This window comes from Gekko japonicus, unplaced genomic scaffold (assembly GCF_001447785.1).
Source record: "Gekko japonicus isolate JY-2015 unplaced genomic scaffold, Gekko_japonicus_V1.1 scaffold1496, whole genome shotgun sequence".
Taxonomy (NCBI): Eukaryota; Metazoa; Chordata; class Lepidosauria; order Squamata; family Gekkonidae; genus Gekko; species Gekko japonicus.
Window position 1 is genome coordinate 238926 of NW_015172600.1, and position 24394 is coordinate 263319.

The 24394-nt window shown below is 40.2% G+C and overlaps 1 protein-coding gene across 1 annotated transcript in view; it reads left to right on the forward strand.

The window, feature by feature from the left end:
• Positions 1-24394, forward strand: part of PDE10A (phosphodiesterase 10A) — a 158784-nt gene that overhangs the window by 89106 nt on the left and 45284 nt on the right. Inside the window, exons 7-12 of the mRNA XM_015421576.1 lie at positions 7224-7364; positions 9659-9814; positions 12006-12056; positions 14512-14570; positions 18511-18562; positions 22790-22932. Coding sequence (XP_015277062.1) covers positions 7224-7364; positions 9659-9814; positions 12006-12056; positions 14512-14570; positions 18511-18562; positions 22790-22932 — 602 coding nt within the window. The remainder of the gene's footprint in view (positions 1-7223; positions 7365-9658; positions 9815-12005; positions 12057-14511; positions 14571-18510; positions 18563-22789; positions 22933-24394) is intronic.

A 24394-nucleotide genomic window follows, 5' to 3' on the forward strand; every position in this document is an offset into this window, starting at 1 on the left:
TGCTGAGAAGGGAGGAGATAAAGTTGCCAGCTTTAGGTATGGAAATTCCTGGAGATTTGAGGAGTGGAGCCCGGAGAGGGGGACCTCAGACAGGTACAGCGCCATAGACTCCACCCTCCAAACCAGCCATTTGCTCCTGGAGAACTATTGTTGCCAATCTTGTTGCCCAGCAGCCATCAAACCATTCTCTTCAACCCCCTGCTGTGCAGCTGATGGGACCTGGAGATATCCCGCTGTTACAATTGATCTCCAGATGACAGAGATCAGTTCCCCTGGAGAAAATGGCTGCTTTGGAGGGTAGACCCTATGACATTATACCTGCTGAGTCCTTCCGCCCCCGCCCCCCCAATGCTGCCCTCTACAGAATCCACCCCCCAAATCTCCAGGAGGTACTTTACCTCCTTCCAGCCTATGCATTCGTTACAAATCACATCTTTCTAGATCTCGTTGTATTGCTTTCACAACGGGCTTTACTGCTGGTCTCTCTATATAAAAGAAAGTCCCCTCACCATAAAATCAATGCCCAGGCCAAACCGCTGGACCTAGAAATACCAAATTCGGGGAGAGCATTCCTACCATGACATAGATGCTCACTAAGAAGGGATTTTTAGAAATTTGACCCCTAAGTGGGTCAAAAGGGGTAAAATGTGCTCCCCCCATTGATTCCTATGTGGCTGCCAGGCTGCTGCCTCCTTGCACCCCCACTCTCTGATTGGCCAGCTGCAGAGCTCAGTGTTCTGAGGTGAAAAAACTAGTTACAAGGGACTACAGAGAGCTAATGACAGTTGAGGAAATCAGGAGTGGCCCACTGCCTGTGAGGTGAAGCAAAGCTGCTGGTCCAACCTCCCTAGGGCTTCAAATATGTCTGTCAGGTGAAGCAGCAGTTGCAGGGTGCTTAAAGCCACGCGGGAGTTACCACCCCAGTAATGCCTTGGTGATCCTGCCAGCCCCACCTCCACAGTAGCTTCAGATACTCCTCCCCCTCCCCTTCCTACACTGGACAGGCAGCTGCCTGTCAGGTGTAGGAGAGGAGGTGGGATGCTTACAGCCACCGGGGAGGTTTAGCAGGATTGCCTTAGCCCTGCTGCTGGTTCAGCCTCCCTGATGCCTTTAAACATAATTGCCCCCAACACCAGACAGGTGGTGTCTGTCAGGTGTAGGAGCAGGACCAGGGTACTTTAATCCATCAGGGACACTGCCCCAGCAGGATCACCTTAGGGGTGATGCTGGCCCAGCCTCTCTGATGGCTTCCAACACACTACCCCCACCTCCTACACCTAACAGGCAGTTGTCTGTCAGGTGCAGCAGCGGTTGCAGGGTGCTTAAAGCCATGAGGGAGCCTGCCCCAGCAGTCTACAGAGAGGTCCTTCAGTAGAGAGAGAAAAAGTACGTATGTCTCACTTCATTTTTTACACTACAATTTTCTCCATTAGAATTCCTACAACGAATGTTACATTTCAAATTTTATATCATCAGTATTATAACTGGATTTATGGAAGTTAAATACCGTAGCAAAGCACGGGTATCAGGCTAGTTTTGTATAAAGGCTGCTTTTAATGTTACAGTATTTTTCTGTAATCACACATTTTTGTTATCAAAGAATGGTTCTTTTGCCATCTAGCAGTCATGTAGTTGTCTTCAACAAAGTTCTTCTAATATGTTACCTGAAAAAAACTGGAATGATAGGAATATAGAAGGCATTGAGTAGATGCTGGTATGTGGGGTGTTTGCATAAGAATGACAGTACAGAAAGAGAGGCCACAGATACACACATGATCATGTTTTCAGGTGACTTTACTAAACTGTTATGTGAGACTGAAAATAAGGAATTGTTACATATTCTGCCTGATAAATAGTGCCACCTAGTGACACCCTTAAAGATTTTATCAAGCAGAATAGCTGACTCTTGTCTTTTACGGAACCAAATTATTGCCTTTCTAATGTCATTAATTTTTAATAAAAAAACTTAGTATGTCTTATTTTTAAGCTGAAAAGAATATTCTTTCTTGAAGCATACTAGTTACAGTAACATTCATTTTTTAAAAGTTCTGTTTTAGTAGCTGGAAGCTAGCTGGACAAACACTTGTCACAGATGCTCTAGGCTGATCAACTCTATGATTCTATGATTATACTGTCTCATGTTTGTAAATAGTATTGTCATTTTGATTCAACAGAGAAAGATATATATCCTGAGTTCCCATGTAATGTAGTTCTTGTTATAATTCCTGTCATCACTTGAGAACTTGTATGGTCAAAATGCCCATTCTTAAGATATTATGTAGTAACTCCCGCTGGCCTTGCAGGTCCACCGCCAGGCCCCTGATGTCAGGGGGTGTGGCATATGCTAATGAGTTATGCTAATGAGTCCCCCTAGCTCTTTTTCTACGAAATGACCCCTGCTGTGGACCATTGGTTATTAGCACCACCATCAATTGTTGAACAGTTGGCATCAAACTAGGGAGGTAACAAAATAAACTGACTGTCACCCAGTGTAATCTGGACCTGGTCTGCAGTCTTTCAGGTGGTATCATTTGCTGGCCCATATTTCATAATGTAAACATTCAAAGTGGACCTTTTAGTTTTCATAGGCAAAATTGGCTGGATCAGAATATAAAATATGAAAGGGGCTGGCACAGTATGGGAGTTCTTAGCAGGAAGAGGTCAGTTAAATATCAGGTCATAGATGAGCTGAGTTACACTGCTTTCAGAACAATGTTGTGTTTTCTCTGGATCTTTAATATGGTCTTTCTGTGTTGAATACTTTTTTCTGGCTTGGTTTATTCAAATTTGTTATTTTGGCAAAGAACAAAGGTGAGCTTTGTTCGATTCAGAATCACACCACAAGGAAGCTTGACATATGACATCCTGACTTGACAAATGGTGGTTTGTGACTGCTGGTACCCTGAAGCAAGTTTGCAAACCACGGTTTGCACTAGGTATGGTTTGTACATTATCTGATTGTCAGCTCATAGTTAGGGGCATAGTTCTTCCTGTGGAGGTCAGCTAAACACTGCCTGAAAATTGGAAAGCTGGCGCAAGTATTTCTTCAGCTGGCTAACTCCCTTGATCTATCTCCCTGGGAATAGCCAGCCAGTGGCAGTGATAATGTAGTAGCACATATGATACCAAATTGCATTTAGTTGACCAGGGTAGAATGGCTTGGTACAACATCTGGGGACTCAGATAGGAGGCAGGCAAGTAAAAGACATAAGCAGGAAGATGGATTCACTCAGCATCTCTAACCATGATTTAACTGTAGATGAAACCGCAAACCATTGTTTGGATTTTAAAGTATAGTTGGTGCAAGCTATTGTTTGGTGAAACAGCTTGAACTACTAAAGCTATTATTGCTGATTTTGGATGGCTCCAACATGAACTAGTATTTTAAAGTTTCAAAACATTGACAGCAGGGGTCATTTCCTGCAGGAGCGCACAGGAGCGGAGCTCCGGCAGTAAAGAGCCTAGGGGGTGGGCACATGCAACAAGCTCCGCCCCCTGCTCCCAGCAGCCCTCAGTCAGAGCAAGAAGCAGCCAGGTAAGCTGCAGAGCCCCAGCCCCCTGGTCCAAAACTGTCAGGCACAAGCTCTCCCCCCTCTGTGAGGACAGATCTGCACGTTCCCCCCCCCTCCATAGCTAGCAATGCAAAACAGTCCAGTGGCACCTTTAACACCAAGTTTTATTCAGGTACAAGCTCTCCCTCCTCTGTGAGGACAGATCTGCATGTCCCCCCCCCAATAGCTAGCAATCCAAAACAGTCCAGTGGAGCCTGAATGGTGGGTGTTGCCTTCTGACACACTTCTGGTGATGTCAGGGGGTGTGGTATATGCAAATAAGTTATGCTAATGAGCTCTGCTAATGAGCTCCTGCACCTCTTTTTCTACAAAATGACCCCTGATTGACAGTATAAAGAAAAAGAGGCTTTTAAAACATGTCTGAAGAGGAGCTAAAATTGAGCCAATATGATTAATAAATAATAGTATTTCAGGTGTTTTCTTCATTTTAATTTCTGTGCAGTCTCTATTAAGTAGCTATGAAATAGTGGAATTTTGAAATTCAGGCCCCCCCCCAAACTAAGAAAATAAAGGCTGTGAGTTGGTTTTTAATCTAAATTTGTGAATTATTTGCAATATGATTAATATTATGATAGGTAGTACTGAAATATTTTATACAATTACTTTTCACTTTCTGATGACCATTCAAAGCTATCGGCTACTGCTTAATTTTCATTGGTAATGTAAAACTAAATACATTTTACATTTAACAGCTGCATTTTAAAATTGTTTGATTTGTTTAAATTAAATTGTTTCAATTGTTTGATAAAGCTGCACATTCAAGTATAGTGGCATTTATAAATGGAATGAGTTTTAGAAAAATGCAAGAAGTTACTCTGAGTTTCTTTTCATTCTTAACTGCTCTTCCTATAGCTAAAATAGTAATGGGAAATTCATGAACATATCTTCCCAGAGTTAAAAAAGAAAAAGATAGTAGGGGCATGATATGGTGACTGGAGAATTAACCCTTTTTCACCAGTTAAAAAACTGTCCATTTTCACCAGTTAAAACCACCCCCACCACCCCCTTCTAGCTATGAAAGGGAAAAGGGCAGGTACACTCTTTTTGGATGTTATTTCCTCCTTTAAAAATACTATTTGCAGATCTCTCAGCATCACATTAGTTTTGTGAGGTAACTGTCACTTCTGTTCAACCAGAAAACACTGGTGTCTTGATGACTTGATGATAAGGCTTCTCACAGGTTTTGTGAATTGTCATGCTATCCATTTTGAATACATCTGAGAACATGATCATAATAATAAGCACAGTTCTAAAAAGTTGCTTACAAATGATTATCATCCCAGTATGTTATGTTCCCTTACTTTTGCCAGATGGGCTGGGGAGAAAGAGTTTTTTTAAAACTCTGTATGAATAGATTATAATAGTTTACATGCATCTGCCTCCCTTAACAAAATAGACAGCTATTCTGAGATGTTGTTACAACTACATTGTAAAGTGGACTCTAATAAGTTAATGCATTTTCAGGCACCAGTGTAGGTAACGTTTGACATATTACTTGTTTCCCTGTTTATTCAAAAGAGTTTGGGCTCTCTTTATTATATGTATATCCTTCCTTTCTTTAAAAAAAAGTAGAAGACAAAGCAACATTAAATATAAACTAGTGGAAGCAGGCCTGCAGAAGGGGCCTTGCTGACTCTCCCTCCCTCTTCTGCAGGGACAGGTACTTACTGACTGAGGAACTGGTATCAGCTGGGCAAGACAGGCCTCTGGAAGGGCCTTGAGTTCTCTCTCCCTCTTGTTCTTCTGAACTGCAGAATGGCTGGTGGCTAATGGAAAGTGTTGTACATATTAGATTCCATGTCAAAAATGAAGTCAAATGAGGAGGAAGTTCTTGTATTTTATTGTAATGAAATATGGAAAACAGTTAGGCCAAAGGACCCATCAAAACTGATTGCTTTCTTCTCAGCATAATCAGGAAACATGCCTCAATTAATAGGAAAGCAATTAGACCAAATAGTTAACCAAAAATGGACAACTTTCTTCTTTTTCTTCTTCATCTTCTTCTTGAGCATATTCTGAACATATTCAGGAAATACATGATATTTTATACATGGACTGACATCATCAAGAAAACAATATTCAAACAGCATAATTGGTTACAAAAGACAATGGTAGTTTGAGTAATAATCCTCTGATTGGCCAGATATAAAGAAACATATCTACATCAAACTAAGTGTTTACTTAACCTAACCTAAATGATAATGGGCAAGGATTCTTCATATCAGACTAAAATCTTATCTGACCCAGACATTGAAAGGTTTGCCCTAAGAACTACAGAATCATGAACTTTGTACCTATTATGTTGTCTGCTAACAATATCAGACCTACAAGAGGAAAGCCTTCTATATAACAGGCCTTTCTAACATCCTAATAAAATATTACTTAAAGAATAAATCTATAAAAACCCGAGAAATATGAATATGAACAATCAAGAAGGAAAAAACCTATATATGAAAATCTTTATATTCCCATTCATACTACAAAAGGTTACCAGAAAAGAGTTGAGTCAACCAGGTCAAAAGGAAAGGGCCTCCCTCTCCCCTTCTCCAGTTGTGAGTTTTTCCTATGTTAAATAAAGTGTTCACATATGGTCCGGGTGTGTAGGTTTTACACATGGTGGTGCAGACATAACCTTTGGGCTTGCGCACCATTTCTGACTACACGTAGAACTTTGTAATATGTTTCAATGTCTGCGCAGATGCTCTAGTAATGGGAACTGCCGCACTGAAGACCAGGCCTTATGTGAACAGACTAACCCATAGATTATAGGAACATGTCAGATTCCTTTGTTGTAGGGACAGATATTGGGGATGTAGTGCCCTCCAGCTTTGCCTTTTTCCTTGGCAGGCCTTGAGAAGGTCTCAGTTACCAGGAGGAGGGTTTGCTTGCACCCTATTCTGTCTCTTCTGGCTTCCACGGTCCTCTGCCTTGTAGCCTGGGGAATGGCCTGGGTCTTCTTCAGTCTGCCTTTTGAAGGGTTTCCTGGGGGAGGGAACATCCCTAGCCTCTCTTCCTCCCTCCAGTCCAGGGTATAGGCCCTGTAAACTGTCAGAAACCAGGGACAATGGGGGTTCCTTCTGGGTCCGGGCACACCCTGTCCCACCCTCCTGGCCTCCACTAAAACAGCTTGCTTATAGCCTGCCTAGACTTTGTGAGGCTGGAACTGCCTGTCTCCTCTTCCACCTGGCCAGGTGCTCTCCCCTGGATCTGTCCTCCCTGTCTAGGAATTCCCTGTATTGGGCTGGGTCCCACCCTGCCTTCTTTGTTGTTGCCATGCCCTCCAGATCCTTTGGGCCATCTGAAACCTTGGTGTATTGCTGGGTGGCTCCCTTGGCTGGGCAGCCTCTAATCAGATTAGTAAGTGCGGGGGCACAGCCTCCATACAATACATTAAGTTTGTGAAGGCTTAGATGTTTTATTGGTGAGGTCTGGTGTCAAAAATACTACACTGTTTAGCAAATCTTGTTGACCTTGGAAAGTTTTAGGATGGCAAAGTAATTAACTTTTGGAAATTGCCATATTTCAACATTTCCAGAAAAGAGTGTAAGCATGTATGGATTACTGTTGTTTTTTGTGATAAAAATTATGATTCCCTGTGGAAATAATCAGATGTTCTAATTTTACTTTCTGTTTTGTTCCCTTTCTCATTAGAGTCTCAGCATGTTCACACCACCAGGAGAAAATGATGGACAACCACGTCTTGTTCCTGTAGGGCCCATTACACTTGGAACCACAATATCTGCATATGTAGCTAAATCTAGAAGAACATTGTTGGTGGAAGATATTTTGGGGGTAAATTGTCATCTTGTTTTAAAATATTGTCTTAATTTAATTTAAAATTTGTTCTGAAGAATTAGTTGACTGAGCAATTATGTACTGGAACTAGCCTGACACCCGTGCTTCGCTACGGTATTTAAGTTCTGTAAATCCAGTTATAATACTGATGATGTGAAGTTTGAACTGTAACATTTGTTATAGGAATTCTAATGGAGAAGATTAAGCTCTGAGAAGTTAAAACACAGGGATAAGGGGGTTAACTGTGTTTTTCCATAACAAAGCTAACTGTTGCCCAGTATCAATGTATCTGAGAAAATGTATGTACACATGAAAGCTAATAGCTTGAATAAACGTTTGTTGGTCTTAAAGGTGCCACTGGACTCAAAGTATGTTCTGCAACCCAGTCAGTATTCCCAATCAGTGAAACAAGGAGGCAGAGTTAACTATCTCTTCCCCAGAAAACTGTGGTTTCCCAGCAAGCCCAGTCCACATTGGACCCCTCGTGACTGCCAGTAAAATCACACACCTAGGGGGTCCAATTACAGATCCTCAGTATTACATAGAGCTTTGTTCTTAATTGCAACAGGGGTGAAGACAAAGGAGTTGCTCCAAAGGCTTCTTGCAGAAGGTGGGTTTTGAGGAAGAATTTAAAAGGAGGAAGGTGGCACCATTTTCTGAGGGTTAGAGTAGCAGGGTATTAGAGACAGCAAATGCAGAATAATGTAAGTGAGCAACAGTGCAATCCTAAATAGAGTTGCTCCCTTCTAAATCCATTGAATCTGGTTGGCTTGAAGGATGGAAGTGTTTAGCATTGCACTACAAGAGACCACTGAATAGTTGAGAGTGCAAATGTCAGGGGATAGTTACATTGGTGTATGGGGGTAAAGAATAAAGCGAGGGCCATGATCATGGAGGACTTTGAAGGTAAGAATAAAGAGTTTGTGCTGTATCTTGGAACTGGATATAAAACCACTGGAGGAATTTAAAGAGGAGTGAGCACATCGAAACTTGGTCCCAGAGACTTCAGCTGGGCTGCTTAACCTACTAGTCTAGTTTGCGATTCTGGTTGCTGGATTCTTTCATTAGTCACCATCACTTTGTTTATATTTTAATATATTTTTAATATCCATACCTTTCAAGGTATTTTCAAATAAGTTCAGCAAGTAAAAGAAAGTGTATGTGTATCATTTTTTTACACTTTTTTCTTATGCTTTTTAAAAACAAAAAGCATATCTGGCATAAAATGCTTTTCCCGGTTGCTGTAGCAATGAAGTACCTATGTTGACAGATTTGTATGATGTATTTAGTAATCACAATAGTTGCATCAAATTATAGAAACATAAATAGTGAATGTTTTTAATAGGAATCTGTGCTCACCTGTGGAAAAGAAATCTGATTCTTGAAGCTTATCTATGTACATTGTAAATGTTGGTTTTCTCACATTCAGTGAATGCTCTATATTTACAGAGCTGTTCTTTTAATTGAAGTGATAGGTGACAGAGGAGCTCTGAGTTGATAATGGTGCTCCCAGTGTGACAGAATCATTGGACCAGGCTGCCGGAGAGTAATTGATTGTGAACCTGCAGTTCTGCTACAAACATAAAACTCTTTGCCTGTGTGGGTTTTCTCATTCTTTTCTGTTTGCATGGGAATAATGTAATGCTACAATGATATCGTTCTGTCAGGAAAATGACAGAATATCATTGCATTAATTCACAGTGTTTCTCTTGAGAGAAAAGGGCAGAAAGGCTTCATGTGCATAGGACTCTCATATAAAGCATCTCTTGTATATATTTAAACAGTACAACACTGGGGGGAAAGTCATGAGCAAGTTTCCACACTTGATTGTGTGCCTTCCTAATGTTTATACATCACACAAGCAGGGAACCCCTGAGCTCACCTCTGCAGCAGCCTAGATAATTTTGGGTTATCTATGCAACCCCTAGGTCATTCAAAATGGCTATTGAGATCTTGCAGTTCTTTGATCTTGGGCCAGAATTAGATAATGTACCCAAAGAAATCCCATACTGGCCATTACATTATGTTGCTGTTAATAATTTCTATAAAATGTTAACATGTATGGCATTTTTACATTCCTCACAGCAAGTCTGTGGAGCAGATCATTTAATAGTTAACTGAAACTCTTAATAGTCACCTGTGAAGGCCATTTAGTGAATTCAACTGAGAAATACAAGGTCCCAGTTTAACAGTCTTTATGGAACAACATTCTCCATTTGAAGAACCCTGAATAATTTTAAAGATAAGAAAAAATGCACCATTAATATAAACTTGTTCTTGATTTTTTAAAGGATGAGCGATTTCCCAAAGGTACTGGATTGGAATCAGGGACTCGTATACATTCTGTGCTTTGTTTGCCAATTGTTACTGCAATTGGTGACTTGATTGGTATCCTGGAACTCTATCGGCACTGGGGAAATGACATCTTCCATGTCAGTCATCAAGAGGTAAAGTCTACCTAGATGGCACAATGAACAAAGGTTGCTTTTGAGATGGGCAAATGTTTTTGAGAGGAAGTTAGTTTTGTAATTGTTCCCCCCTCCAAAGCATCCTTGGGAGATTTTTATATTGAGAAGAGGAGCAAGTAGACTGTGTGTTTAATCTTTTCCATGGCTGTTTTCCCACTGAGAATCAACTCACCAGCTGCTTTTTACACCTGGAGGGTACCAGATGCATATTTATATGCATCTGGAAGCCCATTGCAAGAAAAGTTCTTGCATTTCTGAGGAGAAATGATCTTGAGTGGTTGGGATTAGGAGTCAACATTATCTGGCAGCTTCTTCAAAGCCTTGGGAAAAAGAAGCATTTTGGCTTGGTCCCTGAAAGGAGGGTAGGTGTCAGGCAAGTCTCAAGGGAAAGGGCATTCCAGATGTGAGGTACCAGTGCTGGGAAAGCCCCGTTTCTGGTCACCACCTACCACATGTCTGTAGATAGGAGCACAAAGAGCAGGACTTCTGAGGAAGTTTTTAGCTGACAGGCTCAACAGTATGGGAGGAGGCTGTCATTCGAGTACCCAGACTCCAGGCCATTTAGGACCTTAAAAATAAGAGTGAACTCTTTGAATTGTGCCTGGAAACGAAAGGGCAACAAATTGCAGGAGGAGATCTTTCCTCTCTTCTCCACCTTGACTGGCCTTTGGTTGCAAGCAGCAATAGTTTGTGAAGCAACCTGTTTGGTACATAGCAAATGTATATGGACTTCCTCTTAAACAGAATGGATAATGCACTGCAGTACACGTGCACCTGTTTGCATTTGGCCAAGGGCTGGGAGGACAGGGACTGTGCTCTCTGTTTACTGTGGCTGCCCTTATAGAATGGAAACTTTTATGTTGTTTGAAAGCTTTCAGTGTTTTAAACTAGAAATTATTGAATAAATACATTGATCACTGTCTTTTGAAATGATCATCTCTCATTTTGTGGAGCCACTATATCATTGACACCATAGCCCTGTCTAAGTGGCATTCTCACACTGGTTATGATTCAGAGAGTTTCACAGATGCATGGAAGATGTGTTTTTAACATCAAGGATACAAGCCCACCTGTGCTGCATTGTAATCTTTGTGGAACAATATAGGGTGGCTGTTGGTGGTTCTGTTCAGGAGCAAAAATGATGATCCCTTTTGTGTATGGAAAAGTAGCCATCTACCATCCATGTGTAAATCTATTGGTCTGCTTGTACTAAGTTTATTTATTTAAAACACTTTTATACTGCCTTTCCACACAATCAAGGTCCCCAAGATGGCACATATAAAAACATTAAAACATTTAAACAATTAAAAAATAAATTATTAAAAAGTCAATAAAACACATAAGCAAACAATACCATACAAACAAAAAGTTATAACAGTTAGATCCAAACTTTTTTTCCTGCATAAGCAAGATGTATCCCAAGGTATTTTTTGCTCAAATCAATATTTTGGTGAACTTGCACTACTGAACAGTACAACACATGTTTTTCTTTCCACTCATACTTTGCTGGATCCTAACCCTTTGTTTCTGTTATTAAGATTGATTCATGATATATTGACATTGTTAAACAGTGATGTTCTGTTTTAAACAGTGACATGTTATATTTTATACTCACTAGTATAGCCTTTTTAAAGTTATTGTTGGTTAATATTTCTTCTGTGTTTTTAAACTTAATTTAGCATATTTTTATCATCACTTTTGTCATGGAAAAATCAGTTGAAACTTTTAAAAGTTCAAAATTAACCCATAATCCATTTATGAAATTCCATATTTCACCCTGTGACTGGCAGACAACAGGTGTGTTAATGATCTGAAGCTGAACTCTACAACAGAAGATTTAACAGATGGTTTATTGACTTAGTGGACTAAATGAGAATATTTCATTCTTATGGGCTTACTTTCTGAATGAGAGAAACATTTAACAGTATTTTTAAAAAAACATTTATTTTCAAGTTTTAACAATACAAAGTATTGTTTACTTAGTATTTAAACTCCAGTCTTCCTACCGGCATGAACTAAAAGGAGGGTAGGCGAGCTCTTTTATGGCACAATTATTTTACGTGATTTTTTAAATACACCAAAACTATTGTGCCAGTTACTGTACTCTTTGAAAGGCTGAAAATGTTTTACATCTTTCATGAAATAAGGTTTCTTTTTAAAAATGTTTCAGGTTGCAACAGCCAATCTTGCATGGGCCTCAGTAGCATTACATCAAGTAGAGGTAAGTCTCTGAATTACGTTGTATTGCTGAATGAACATAATATACTAATGCTAGCATAATAAAACATTACCACATCAATCTGGTAGTACCTAAATGATGAAAAATAGAAGTAACTGTCAAAAGATAACATCAGACCATGAACAACCTTTCTGCTATGGGAATAAACTTTCTGTAGCTTTTTATAATTGCCAATATACCCATTACTTGGGAGCTAAAAACTGTTGTATCCTATGCCACCTTAGTAAATGCATGTAAAATTTTCCTATCAAAGAGGCAGAAACAAATAAATGTTGGAAAAACAAACTTTATGGAAAGGAAACAGTCTCATATACTTATAATTGGGCTGGTAGCATATTTGGGTATTGAGTTAAACTTTGTAACATTTATCTTATTTATTTAAACATTTATTAGCTGCCTTTCTCCCTTCCTAAACTCAAGGCAGCTTACAAAGTAATGATTATAAAAACACATTAAAATAATATAAATAAAATAACAGTTATAAAAACACACAAAAGGTCACATTTTTGATTTAACATTGAAAGCATTGTACTCTTCAATTGTATATTGTCATCATACAAACTAATTTTATACTGTGCACAAAATTAGGTACATTTAACCAATAAATATATTATTGGAACTTTGTTGTATACGTTTACAGAACACACAGCAATTATTAGCAAATAACTACTTCCGAACATCCCTGACCTAGATAGCCCAGGCTAGCTCAGTCTCATGAGATCTTGGGAGCTAAGCAGGATCAGCCCTGGCTAGTATTTGGATGGGAGACCTCCAAGGAATACCAGGGTCATGACGCAGAGATAGAAAATGGCAAACCACGTCCGTACATCTCTTACCTTGAAAGCTCTATGGGGTCGCCATTAGTCAGCTTTGACTTGATGGCAATCAAATAAAATAAAATCTAAACATCGCCACAGTGTGTGGATCAAAAAATTTACACCACAGTAACATGTTCCTCTAGTGGAGATTTTTCTGTAAACCTGGGAGAACCCTCCAGTTTGCAGGAAAATATGAAGATTGAAGAAGAGAAGGATTTTTTAAAAAAGTGAAAGACAAAACTAGATCTTGGGGCACATCATTAGGTCAGCTGCCATCTTAGAGGTTGCCTAGCAACCCCTAAGATGCATTGCCAGGGCTAGGGTAGAGGGAAGGGACCGGCAGGGTATTTTTTCTGGGGGAACACACTGGAACAGAATTCTGGAACCTCTTTGACAATTCTTTTAAAAAAATGTTTAAAAATTCATGAGTTTTCAGTATTCAGATTGAAAACTTCATTTCTCTCTTGAGAGTTCAGGCACCTCTCTCTCTTTTTTAAAAAAAGCTGGTAACAGAAGCTGCTGGAAAGCAGAGTAATAGATGGTGGCAAAGGCCACTGCTGGTGAGAGAAAGCAGGCAGGTGGCAAAGAAGCTGCTGGAAGCCAGGTAGGGAAGGGTATGGAGGCAGCATTGCCCATCATCTTGGTAGCAGTGGCCAGGAGAAAAAAATGCTTGAAACAGAAACCTGTATCTGTGTGCTTTCTGCTCTGAGTCTCCTTTCCACCACCATCCAGCTCATGAAGGAACGCTTGAAGCAGGAAATGTGCATGACCAGCTTTTTGCTCCAACCCTCCTTGTCTTCACCATGTGCTTTGAACTCCAGCCACCCTTTCCCCATGCAGTTGGCTAGTGGTGAAAGGTGGCTGGTCCCATCAACTCTCCTCTGGGAAAATAAGAGGGAAGGAATTGGGGGTAGAATTTTCCTTCTCCCACAACTCCTTGCGGATCTGGGTGCTGCTGAGTCTGTCCCAGTCAGCACTGTATAGCACACAAGATGGATAATGACCCACCTTAGCAGCCATCCTTTTGTACCAACTTGTCATTATCTAGTGCTGTAGATTGCCTTGTATAACTGTCTTACATACAAACCCTCCTACTACATATTTTGAGTGAATAAAACCTTGTTTTGAAAAGCTTTTCACTCATTTCAAAAGAGAACATGTTCCACAGGAATTTCTTTCCATTGTTCACCTAAAAAAAAAAGTCCTTTAAAAAACAGAAAATAATTGGGTTTTTCCACCAGTCCCCCCCCCCGCCGCCGCCGCCTTCACACCTCTAGTTCGGTCTGTTTCTCTTTTTTCTATGCACCTAAGGAAAAACAGTATATAGTTGCTATTAGGAGTCGTTAAAAGATGACTTAACTTTTTTTACCGTTTTTTTACCATATTCATTGGTTGGAAGAAACCGAGAAAAGGCAATCTTTGTAAACCAAAAACTAAACACTTTAGCTCTCTAAACAGGTTTGTGGAAAGTATCCTAGGCCATTGTTTTCAGAAGTTATATCCAAAGGATGAGGAAGGCAGTCTTCAGGCCTACTGATAAACCATATATGTTCCACAGATTCACTCTGATTCTAATCTTCTGCTTAAATAAGCAATAGTATGTCCCATGTTCCCGTCAGGTGTCAAAGGGCCTTGCCAAACAGACTGAACTGAATGACTTCCTGCTTGATGTATCAAAGTAAGTGAAACCTGAATCTCAGCCTCCACAGCTGTATAACATGCATTTTCCCCCTGCTCAATTGATGTTCCATTCCACTTCAGCTGTATTTACTTAATCTTTGGGGGTCTAGTTTACTTCTTTCTAATATTTATTCCTATATGATGAAAAGCATCAAACAGATCACTGGATTAATGAATTGTAGATATGAAAATAGATTTGTGAGTTTACTGCTTAATTGTGGAATGTTGAAAGTAATCAACTGAGAACCTGTTGAGACCTAGTTAATTACTCTCAGCATTCCACAACTAAGAAATATATGTTTACACATCAGTCTCTAATTCTGATATATTTAGTTGCTTCACTATGTTTCCCCCCGGAATTAAATCCAAACAAACGGTGACCATATAAATTAAGATTGTTATTCCTGTTTGGTCCTTGCATCTGTTAAACATCTTCATTATGTTGTATGCTAATTTGCTGTTCACCCTCTACCTATATGTATGGACTGATAATTTCTTTTTCAGTGTATCTGAAGTGTGCATGCACACGAAAGTTTATACCTTGAATAAAACTTTGTTGGTATTAAAGGTGCCACTGGACTTGAATTTTGTTCTGTTAGTTCAGACCAACACAGCTGCCCACCTGAATGTGTGAGTGGTTTCAGAGAACCTCCCCAAGAATATCATCAAAATTATTCAAGCTCCTGCTGGACTCCCTAGTTGACAGCCTTATAGCCTTGGGATTAGCAATTCCAAAGGATGGAGAAGGGAGCCTTTAAGGACATGGCTGACCAAATGATGAAATTTGCCTTGCAGAAAACCCATGTGAATTCTGCTCTCAGATATTATATTCTTGGTGGCCATGTCTCCTTTGGTACTGTGGGTTTGCAGACTCCAAGAAGAAATACCACAAAACATGCACCTCTGTGAGATAATACACAAGATTGCCAAGGTCTCTCCCTTCAGGATTCAGATTTTTTTAGCCAGGACCACAACATATTCAGTGGTGGCCAGATGTAAATTACAGCTTAACAGCTGACGTGTATATAGTCACAGCCAGTGTTCCCTCTAAACTGAGTTAGTGTGAGCTAGCTCACAGCTTTTTAGCCTCCGACTCACAGATTTTTGCCTTCGCTCAGGAAGGATGGCTCCAGGGCAAACTAATTTATGCAGCAGCCAAATTGCTCACTCACAACTTTAATGCCAGTAGCTCACAAAGTAGAATTTTTGCTCACAAGACTCCACAGCTTAGAGGGAACATTGGTCACAGCATCTAAATACAACATGACCACTTCACTCTCTTTTTTGGTGCAAACTTTTAGGAGAAACATTATTTTATTTATTGAAACAAAGAAGAAAATTGTGCCCTTCACCCTGAGAAGGGAGAAGTGCAAATCGTGAGGATAATGCTAAGAATGTTTTCAGTCTCTTAAGAGTCTCACCTAGAATTTAAGACAAAAGAAAGCCTTCATGGCCTACATAGGATAGTACTGGCAAAGGAAGCACATCCCAAACAGATTGCGAAGTGGACAGGTCCTTCAACAGGTTCAAATGCAAAGGTGGAGAAAATATTATTGCCCTGGTGTTCCCTTGGCTCCAAGGACTGCTTTTTGTATCCCCTCCCCCAAATGGCTAACCCTGTAAAATAATCAGGACACTTAGGGAGGAGAAGACAGAGCTAATCTGCCTGACACCACTCTAGCCAAGGAGACCATGATTGGGTGGAGCTATCAATGGAATCTTATTTTTCTCAAAGTGGCCAGGAGAGGAGTCTTTTGCGCTTTCTTCATATTGTTCTAGTTGTGTAAGTACTTAAGTGGGCTTGATTCTGGGGACTGGTGAGGTCCTTACAAGGGTTGGCGGGATTACTGTAAATTAGTGTTAGCAATTTAATGTAGAACACCGAGTACCCTGAGACATCTGAGGATAAAGGAAGGTACCCAGTCTGTGCAGTCTTGGATGATTTAAACTAGGAGAAGGGGTTGAGGGATGGCTGTCACCTTTTCAGTTCCTACAGGAAATGATGGGGGGGGGGCAAGGATTATGGTCAGTACTGAGCTTGGAGCCAGGATAAGATTGCCCTAGTGCCATTAGACGTCCTTTTAGGGACCCCCCACTGGGGGGGATTTTTTAGTTGCAGATTTAAGTTGTGCCTTAAACTAATTCTAGAAACCATGTAGTATATTTGAATGTTGGGAAACGTGGGCAAGGCAGATTCATGGTAAATTCCGTGTTCCATTTCTTAATAGGCATGATTTGTACATTATATATATATATATTTAAGTAACTCTGGTTTTCATTCAGCAAATTTGTAGCATGATGGACCCATTTTCCTAAAATGTAGTAATGGATATAAAAGAAAGGTGTTAATCGTTGTCATTAATTGATTAAAATGTAGAAAAATTGTCCTATGTATTTGCCTTCTTGTGTCCCAAGATATAATACAAGAGAAAAGTAGTTGTAAATGTAAGGTCCATAGATGCATGTCTGCCTTCTGGAAATGCTGTAATACAGTAACTGTTGAATCTTAGTATGTAGAATATTGGATTTCCTAATAAATTTGACATTTATTTTTTGATGACTTGTCTGTCTTTGGATAGCACATACATCTTATTCAGAGATTGCTGCAGTTGTAGTTTTGCAGAAGCTCAGTCGGTTTCCAGATGCAACATGCTATACTGGGTTTATTAAAGAATGTAAGTGTTCTGACACAAGCAGAATGACACTGGGAAGGGGAGTACAAGGATCTTCAGAATGTGCAGAAGGAAAAAAAATGAAATAAACATTGCCTAAGTAAAAATTGCCTATCATTACATTAACAAAGTCATTTCAAAATAGCATTGTATTAAATATAATGAGCTAGCACAGACAAACATCATGAAAATATTTGAAGGCACCGAAAGCAAGATTTTAATGTCCATTTGGTTATCACCTTGTTTTTAACGGATTGTAGTTTAAGATTACAGTTTCCACTTAAATGGTCTTATTCATAGTTTTTAGTCTGTTTTAATTCTAATTTGTATGTTTTAAACTTGTTTATAAACGTTTTCCATTTTATTGTAACCCACCTCAGGTTCTTTGGGAGAGAGGTAGGATAGAAATGCTTTAAACTTATAAAACTGCTTTGCAGAATTGAAGGGCCTTATGGAGTGTAGCATTGTGGCTAAGTTAGGGGTGGGTCAGGGAAGCTGATTGGGTGACTTTGGCCCCATCTGTCCCTCTTAGCTCAATCTGTCTCCCAGGGCTGTTGTGAGAATGAAATGGATGCTACCCTGAACTGCTTGGAGGAAGGAGGGATACAAATATGATGGATAAAAATCTCCAGAACTGTTTGCACAGCATACAGTTGTGCTTGTGCTAAATAACTAATTGAGGTCTGGCTTATTTACCTTTGATAGCATATATCCCCTCTTGCTGGTGAGGGGGGAATTGAATTCATTCCCTTACTCCAGTCCCCAGGCAGGTCAAAGTTGACAATTCCAGTCTTCTGATAGGTCTCTGTTCATGGATCCAGTCTAAAGCAGGATCTATTAATACAACCCATGTTGCCAAATGTGCCCAGGGCTTTGTTAATTGTTGTTTCTCTTTTTTTTGGGTTTGCTTTCCCTTCATTTGTTCTATTACCCTTTGTTTGCTGAGTCTTTTATGCTGCTATTTTATTGTGCTGTTTTATTGATAATGTTTGGTGCTTTATACATAATTGATTTTGCTGAAAGGGTCTGTGTTATGGAGAATGAAAGTAGTAAATCATATAAATAAAGAAATAATATTTTCGTGGAAAGGCACATACTACCCAATGCACAAAGGTCTGCATTGGGAAGAAAGCTTACCTTGAGGGTTTCTCGGACAGGTGGTCATCAACCGATGTTATCATTAACTAAACACCAGCTCATGTTATTGTGAGGTGAGATCTAAAATAATTTTTTGTTTAAATTAGAACTTTATTTCTTCTTCTGCAGAACATATTTTGATAACATAGTCGCAATAGATTCTCTACTTGAACATATCATGGTAAGATTTTTTTTCTTGAAATTTCAGCATTATATTGAACTTTTCAGTCTCTCTGTTTGAAATAAAGTATACAGTTGTGGGTTTTTTTTAACTTACCCTTGGATGGATATATGTATCTCTTTCAAATCAATGTATATGGTACCTCTCGTTCACTCATAAGAACATACCGAAGAACATAAGAGCTCTGCCAAATCAGGCTAAGGTCCACTTAGTCCAGCATCCTGTTTCCCAGTGATCAGCCAGGTTCTCTACAAGCAAGACGTGAATGTTTACAGCTTTTTGCTGCCTTCCAGCAATTGATGTTCACACTGCTCTGAACACAGAGGTTTGTCATCATGGTACCTGTGCAGTCCAACATGGGTACTTTGCACATGCAAGCCTACTGCTGAGAGGTTTTTGAAGCTCAAAAACCATCTGAGGGCTCTCTGTCCCCCTTCCCCATGCTGTTTCCCATTTTTTTCCAACATGATCAAGAGGAGATAGAGTGCCCTTCCCTCAGTTCTTTCTCTGCTGTTGTTGAGAGAGGTCCATTATTAAAAGTTCCATCATTCTTCATCAACACTAAGCTGCCAACATTCCTGCCTCAAATCTGCCTCTGTTGAGCTTTGCATCCCAAAAATGGTGTAAAAAGCCCTCTTAAAAAAAATTCTAGTCTTGTGGCCCCGGTATGACAGCCAATGTGACGTAGCAGTCAGGGCTTCAGAGCACGGGAGAGGCTGCAGGTGTGTGGGGGGGGGGAAAGCTGAATAGTGAGGGGGAAATAAAGGTAGGTTGATGATTGGCTGAGAAGGAGATAGGGTTGCCAACTCCAGGTGGGAAATTCCTGGAGATGTGAGGGATGGAGCCTGGAAAGGGTGAGGTTCCAGGAGGCGTGGGACCTCGGACAGGTACAAAGCCATAGCCTCCACCCTCCAAACCAACCATTCCCTTCTGGGGAACCATCATTGCCAATCTCCAGGTGAGGGCTGGAGATCACTCAAAATTACAACTGTTCTTTAGGTAGCAGAGATCAGTTCCTCTGGCAAAAATGGTGGACTCAGTGTCATTATACCCTGCTGAGGTCACCACAGCAAATTGACACTGAGTGTCCAAGGCCAGGGCACCCGCCCAGAGCCTCTTTCTAGAGGCTGTTGTATTTATTTCCACAACGGGCCTTTTCCATAGTATGTTATATTTACTTTTGTATACCAGGGCTTAATTCACTTGTCTCTGTTGCTTTGCCTTTAAGCCAATCTTTTTTTAAAAACTTCCCCAAATGTAAGGGTGTCATTGATTTAGTGGCATAGCAAAATCAACACTCTACCTATTGGATTTTTTTTCTACTCCCATTATATATTGAGAGTTGCAAATATATGAAGTACAGTCTGTTCAGAAATAGTGTCATGGTTCAGGTATTTATTGACCGTATTTCTGTACTCTTATTCCTCATTGCTCAAAGCCAGCCAGACACATGATATATTAAAACATTAACATAAACGCTAAAATACTAAAATCAAGTCAGGGAAAAGCCCACTAAAATAATACACCCTTACACTGCTGCTAAATTGAAGGGGGGGAAAGGCAGTCCTTAGTTCAGCTGGCAGTCCATTATATCCTTTAAGGGATATAAAAAGAGAGCAACTTATTTTGCAAGGACCTTAAGGTTCATTCAGGTTCATATGGGGAGATACAGTAATTCAAATATGAGAATAAGTAACATAAAAGGGCTTTAAATCAGCATTTTGTATCAAATCTGAAAACAAATAGATAGCCAGTGCAGCTGCTGTAATACTGTTGTCCTTGTATTGTTAATAGATGGACTGCTGCATTCTGCACAAGTTGCAGCTTCCGTTTTATCTTCAAGAGCAGCTCCACATAGAGCTTGTTACAATAATCTAGCCTTGAAGTTACAGTAGCATGGATCACAGTATTGCTAGTCTTTAAGGCTTGGTTTCTGTTATTAAAAGGCAAGGGGCAGGGGTGGGGCCCTTTCCTGGCCAGGGAGCAAGCACCAGGAGACTTGCTGTCATGTGACTTGCATGTCTCACCCAGGACCAGCTGCTTGCTACTGCTCAACAGCAGCAACCTGATGACAGCCAGTGTGGTGTAGTTGTTAGAGTTTCAGACCAGGGTATGGATGACCAAGGTTCAAATCCCCACTCTGCAACTGAGTGATCTTGGATTGGATGCATACTTTCAGCCTAACCAACCTCACAGGGTTGTTGTGAAGATAAAGTGTAAGAGAATTATGTAAGTTGCTTTGGATCCCCATTGTGGAGAAAAGCAAAATATAAATTAAGTACATGAATAATAAATATAGCTAAAGGGAGGGGCAAATAAAGGTAGGCTGTTTGGTGAGTGGAAAGAAGAAAATGAAGGGGAAAGGGAGCTGACATAGGCGCTCCGCCAGGGGGAGGGATATAGGAAATAGTGTGGGGAGGGGGGATACAGGAGAAAGTGAAGTGCCTGAGTCCTTGCAAGCTTCTGTTTTTGTCAGTAAAAGGAAGGAAGGCCCCTTCCAGGCCAGTTTGATGTAGTGGTTAGGAGCGTAGACTCTAATCTGGGAGAACTGGGTTTGATTCCTCACTCCTCCACATGCATCTGCTGATGTGACCTTGGGTCAGTCACAGTTGTCTTGGAGCTGTTCTGGAAAGAGCAGTTCCTGAAAGAGCTCTCTCAGCCCCACCTACCTCACAGGGAGTCTGTTGTAGGGAGGGGAAGGGAAAAGAGATTGTAAACTGCTCTGAGACTCCTTCGGGTAGTGAAGGGCAGGGTATAAATGTAATCTCTTCTTCTTTGATGGAGGAATCCTTGGGGCCAGGCCTGACAAGCATTGTCAGTACCAGGCTGGGGAATTCCTAGAGGTTTTGTGGTGGACTCTAAGGAGGGCTGGGTTTGGGGAAGAGAGAGGCCTCAGCTGGGTATAATGCCACAGAGTCCACCCTCCAAAGCAGCCATTTTCTCCAGGGAGACAAATCTCTGCTGTCTAGAGTTCAGTTGTAATTCAGGGGGGTCTCCACTTGGAGGTTGGAAAACCTAGGCCTGGCAGCAGTCTAGGGCTGCCAGGTCCCCCCTGCCACACATGTAAATTAATGGACTCATTCACAATCAGGTTCTCTAGGCCTGCTTTTAAAGAATGAGAGATCTCAGATCTTCAGTCAGTGGTCTCTCTTACATAGATCAGATTCTTATCACAGATATTTCAGTGTTGTGCGGGGCGATGGAGTATATTTTCTGGTAAGACAGGACGTATCTGCTGAGTCCCATCCTCCCTTCATTGCCCATCCTTCCAACTTTTACCACTCATAGAAAATAGAAATTTAAAGGCAGTGAAGGGATTTGAAAACTGAAAGCCACAGACATTGTGGTAGCGCCAGAAAAACAACCAGACCTGGCACAGGCCATTCATATTAAAACATTGGAGGACATTTCATTTTGATTAGCTACATTTGTAAATGCATATTCCTAGTGCTTAATATAATGACTGACAAAAACACTGGTATAAATCACAGAGGGGTAGAAAGTGTGGATATGAAGTGTAGTGTTAGATAGTGCATCTCCCTCAAATGGTGATTATGCACTTTAAAATGACATTGATACTGATACTTTTAAAATGGCTTGCAGTTGTATTTCATAAGGATGACCACGTTCTACATTATTTTTATTATTGGCATTAGAACTCCTAAAAACAATAGAGGAATAGCAGTAAACCACAAAATATTCTTTTTGCTTATCTTTTATAAAATCTAATAAAACAGTAAAAATTTGTTAAAAGTTAGAAAAGCAAACTAACTCATAACTGCTATTTACAGCTTTGTAAGTAGTTAAGCTTCTGAAATATATGCCATTTTGTTTTCTGTTACAGTACAAAACAGATATAAGTTCTGGAAACAAAGAGCCTTTGTCTAACTTTGAAGGTCCATCTGCCTCACTCAGCTTTATTCTGGCTTCATACCCCATTAGCTTTCCACAACTGAAAAGGATTTTAAAATATACCATCAGCTACCATGCTGTTCCCCCCTCCCTCCTTCTACCATCCTCCTCCTTAGTAGAAGCATGGTGGCAAAAAAGTAGAAAAGACATGAGCAAGCTGAAGCTTGTAGCTATAAAAATAATGTAAAACAAAGGAATTGGAAAAAGCACCTATAGGGTTTTTGTAAAGTTTTCATAATAGTTACTTTCCATATTGAAAGGTAACATGCACTCATCTGAGCGGACTTTGATTAATCCTAGTTTTGTTCTTTGTAGATATATGCAAAAAATCTGGTGAATGCAGACCGCTGTGCGCTATTCCAGGTAGACCACAAGAACAAGGAACTGTATTCAGACCTATTTGATATTGGTGAAGAAAATGAAGGGAAACCTGTCTTTAAGAAGACCAAAGAAATAAGGTAGGTCTAGAAAGCAGGTAGTAGTTTAATATTCTGTGCCGATGTCTTAACCCAGTTTCTACACATATTTGCAGGTGCTATGACAATTCTTGTCATACTGTGATATCATTCCCACCAGGACCTGCCTCCAGAAGGTAGTACTTCTGGGAATAATATTGCCTTGCTGGTGAAGCTACATCTCTGAAGCTGTAGCAATGCTCCTGGAAATGCCATCTTCCAGAGGTGGTCCTTTTGGAAATCATGTATGGAGAAATCTGGTGCTTCTCAAAAGTAGGTAATGTAGAAGTCTTAAAGTATATTACAACTTTTCATATACAGGAATTTCATTTCTTAGTGTGAAATGGTCAAACCCAAATAAATAAATTGTAATGAACATTCATAAAGGAGACTGTAAAGTGTCTGTGGCAATGTAAGGTCCATGGACCATCCCTGGCTTGCTTAGGCTTTCCCGTCATTTCTGTCAGACACAGCTGACCCACAGGAGAATTACACATGGCAGCCACACAGGTCTTTGTAGAAAAGGGGGAAAGCTTTTGCCCTCTAGTATAGGCTATTCTAAAAGATGGTTTAGTGGGAGTGATCTGCTGAGTCTGTGCAGGTTTAGTGCATGATCTGCTTTTGTTTTCCCTGTGATGTTTAAGCATTTTCAGGTTCTAGAATGACAGTGCAATCTTATAGTCCTGGCTACAGTAGTGATTGCTTCCACCAGGGTAACTACAACGTAGTATAGTTGGTATCCTAAGCACTGTTGGCAGCAAAATTAAAGGGAAAATACCATTTTAAATGATGGAGAAAAAGCAACACTATTAATATCCACCAGTTACAGAATGGTATGTTTATGGCATCATATGAGCTATGTGGCTGGAAGGAACCTGTCCATGCATAGCAGCAATCGCACTTCTGAAAAGATGCATCCTGAAAGACATAAACACAATACAACACCCTTAACATTATGAACCCCTGTAATACAAACATTAGGTGCTTGTAAACAGCATACTCTGCAGATTTCTGCAGATATGGCAGAAAGCAGAAAAGGGCATTCATACCACATCACCCAGCTAGGGATGCTTGAACACTCAGGATGCTAACATCCTGTTTGCCATTTATGACCAGGGAGTTGATTTTTCACTCAACAGTTGGACCCTTTTGGTGACCTATTTGGCACGTTACTTCACTGTATTTTTTTCCCAAACTGTGTAGTATAGTACAATTGGGGTTTTGTGCATGTATGTTCTCACATAGCCTGATTAAGTTCTACTACTTCTGTTTCTTGCAGCATAATTGCCCCTCTCGATAAGATATTGTCAGTCACAAATCAAAGAAATCAGTCATATCATTTAATAAAATCCTACCCTTTGATGGAGTAATGATTAATAATGGAGCACACAAACACTCTAGGAGTAAGCACACACTATGAACCAACAAGGCATAAATCAACAGGGGTTAAACACAATCCTCTTTC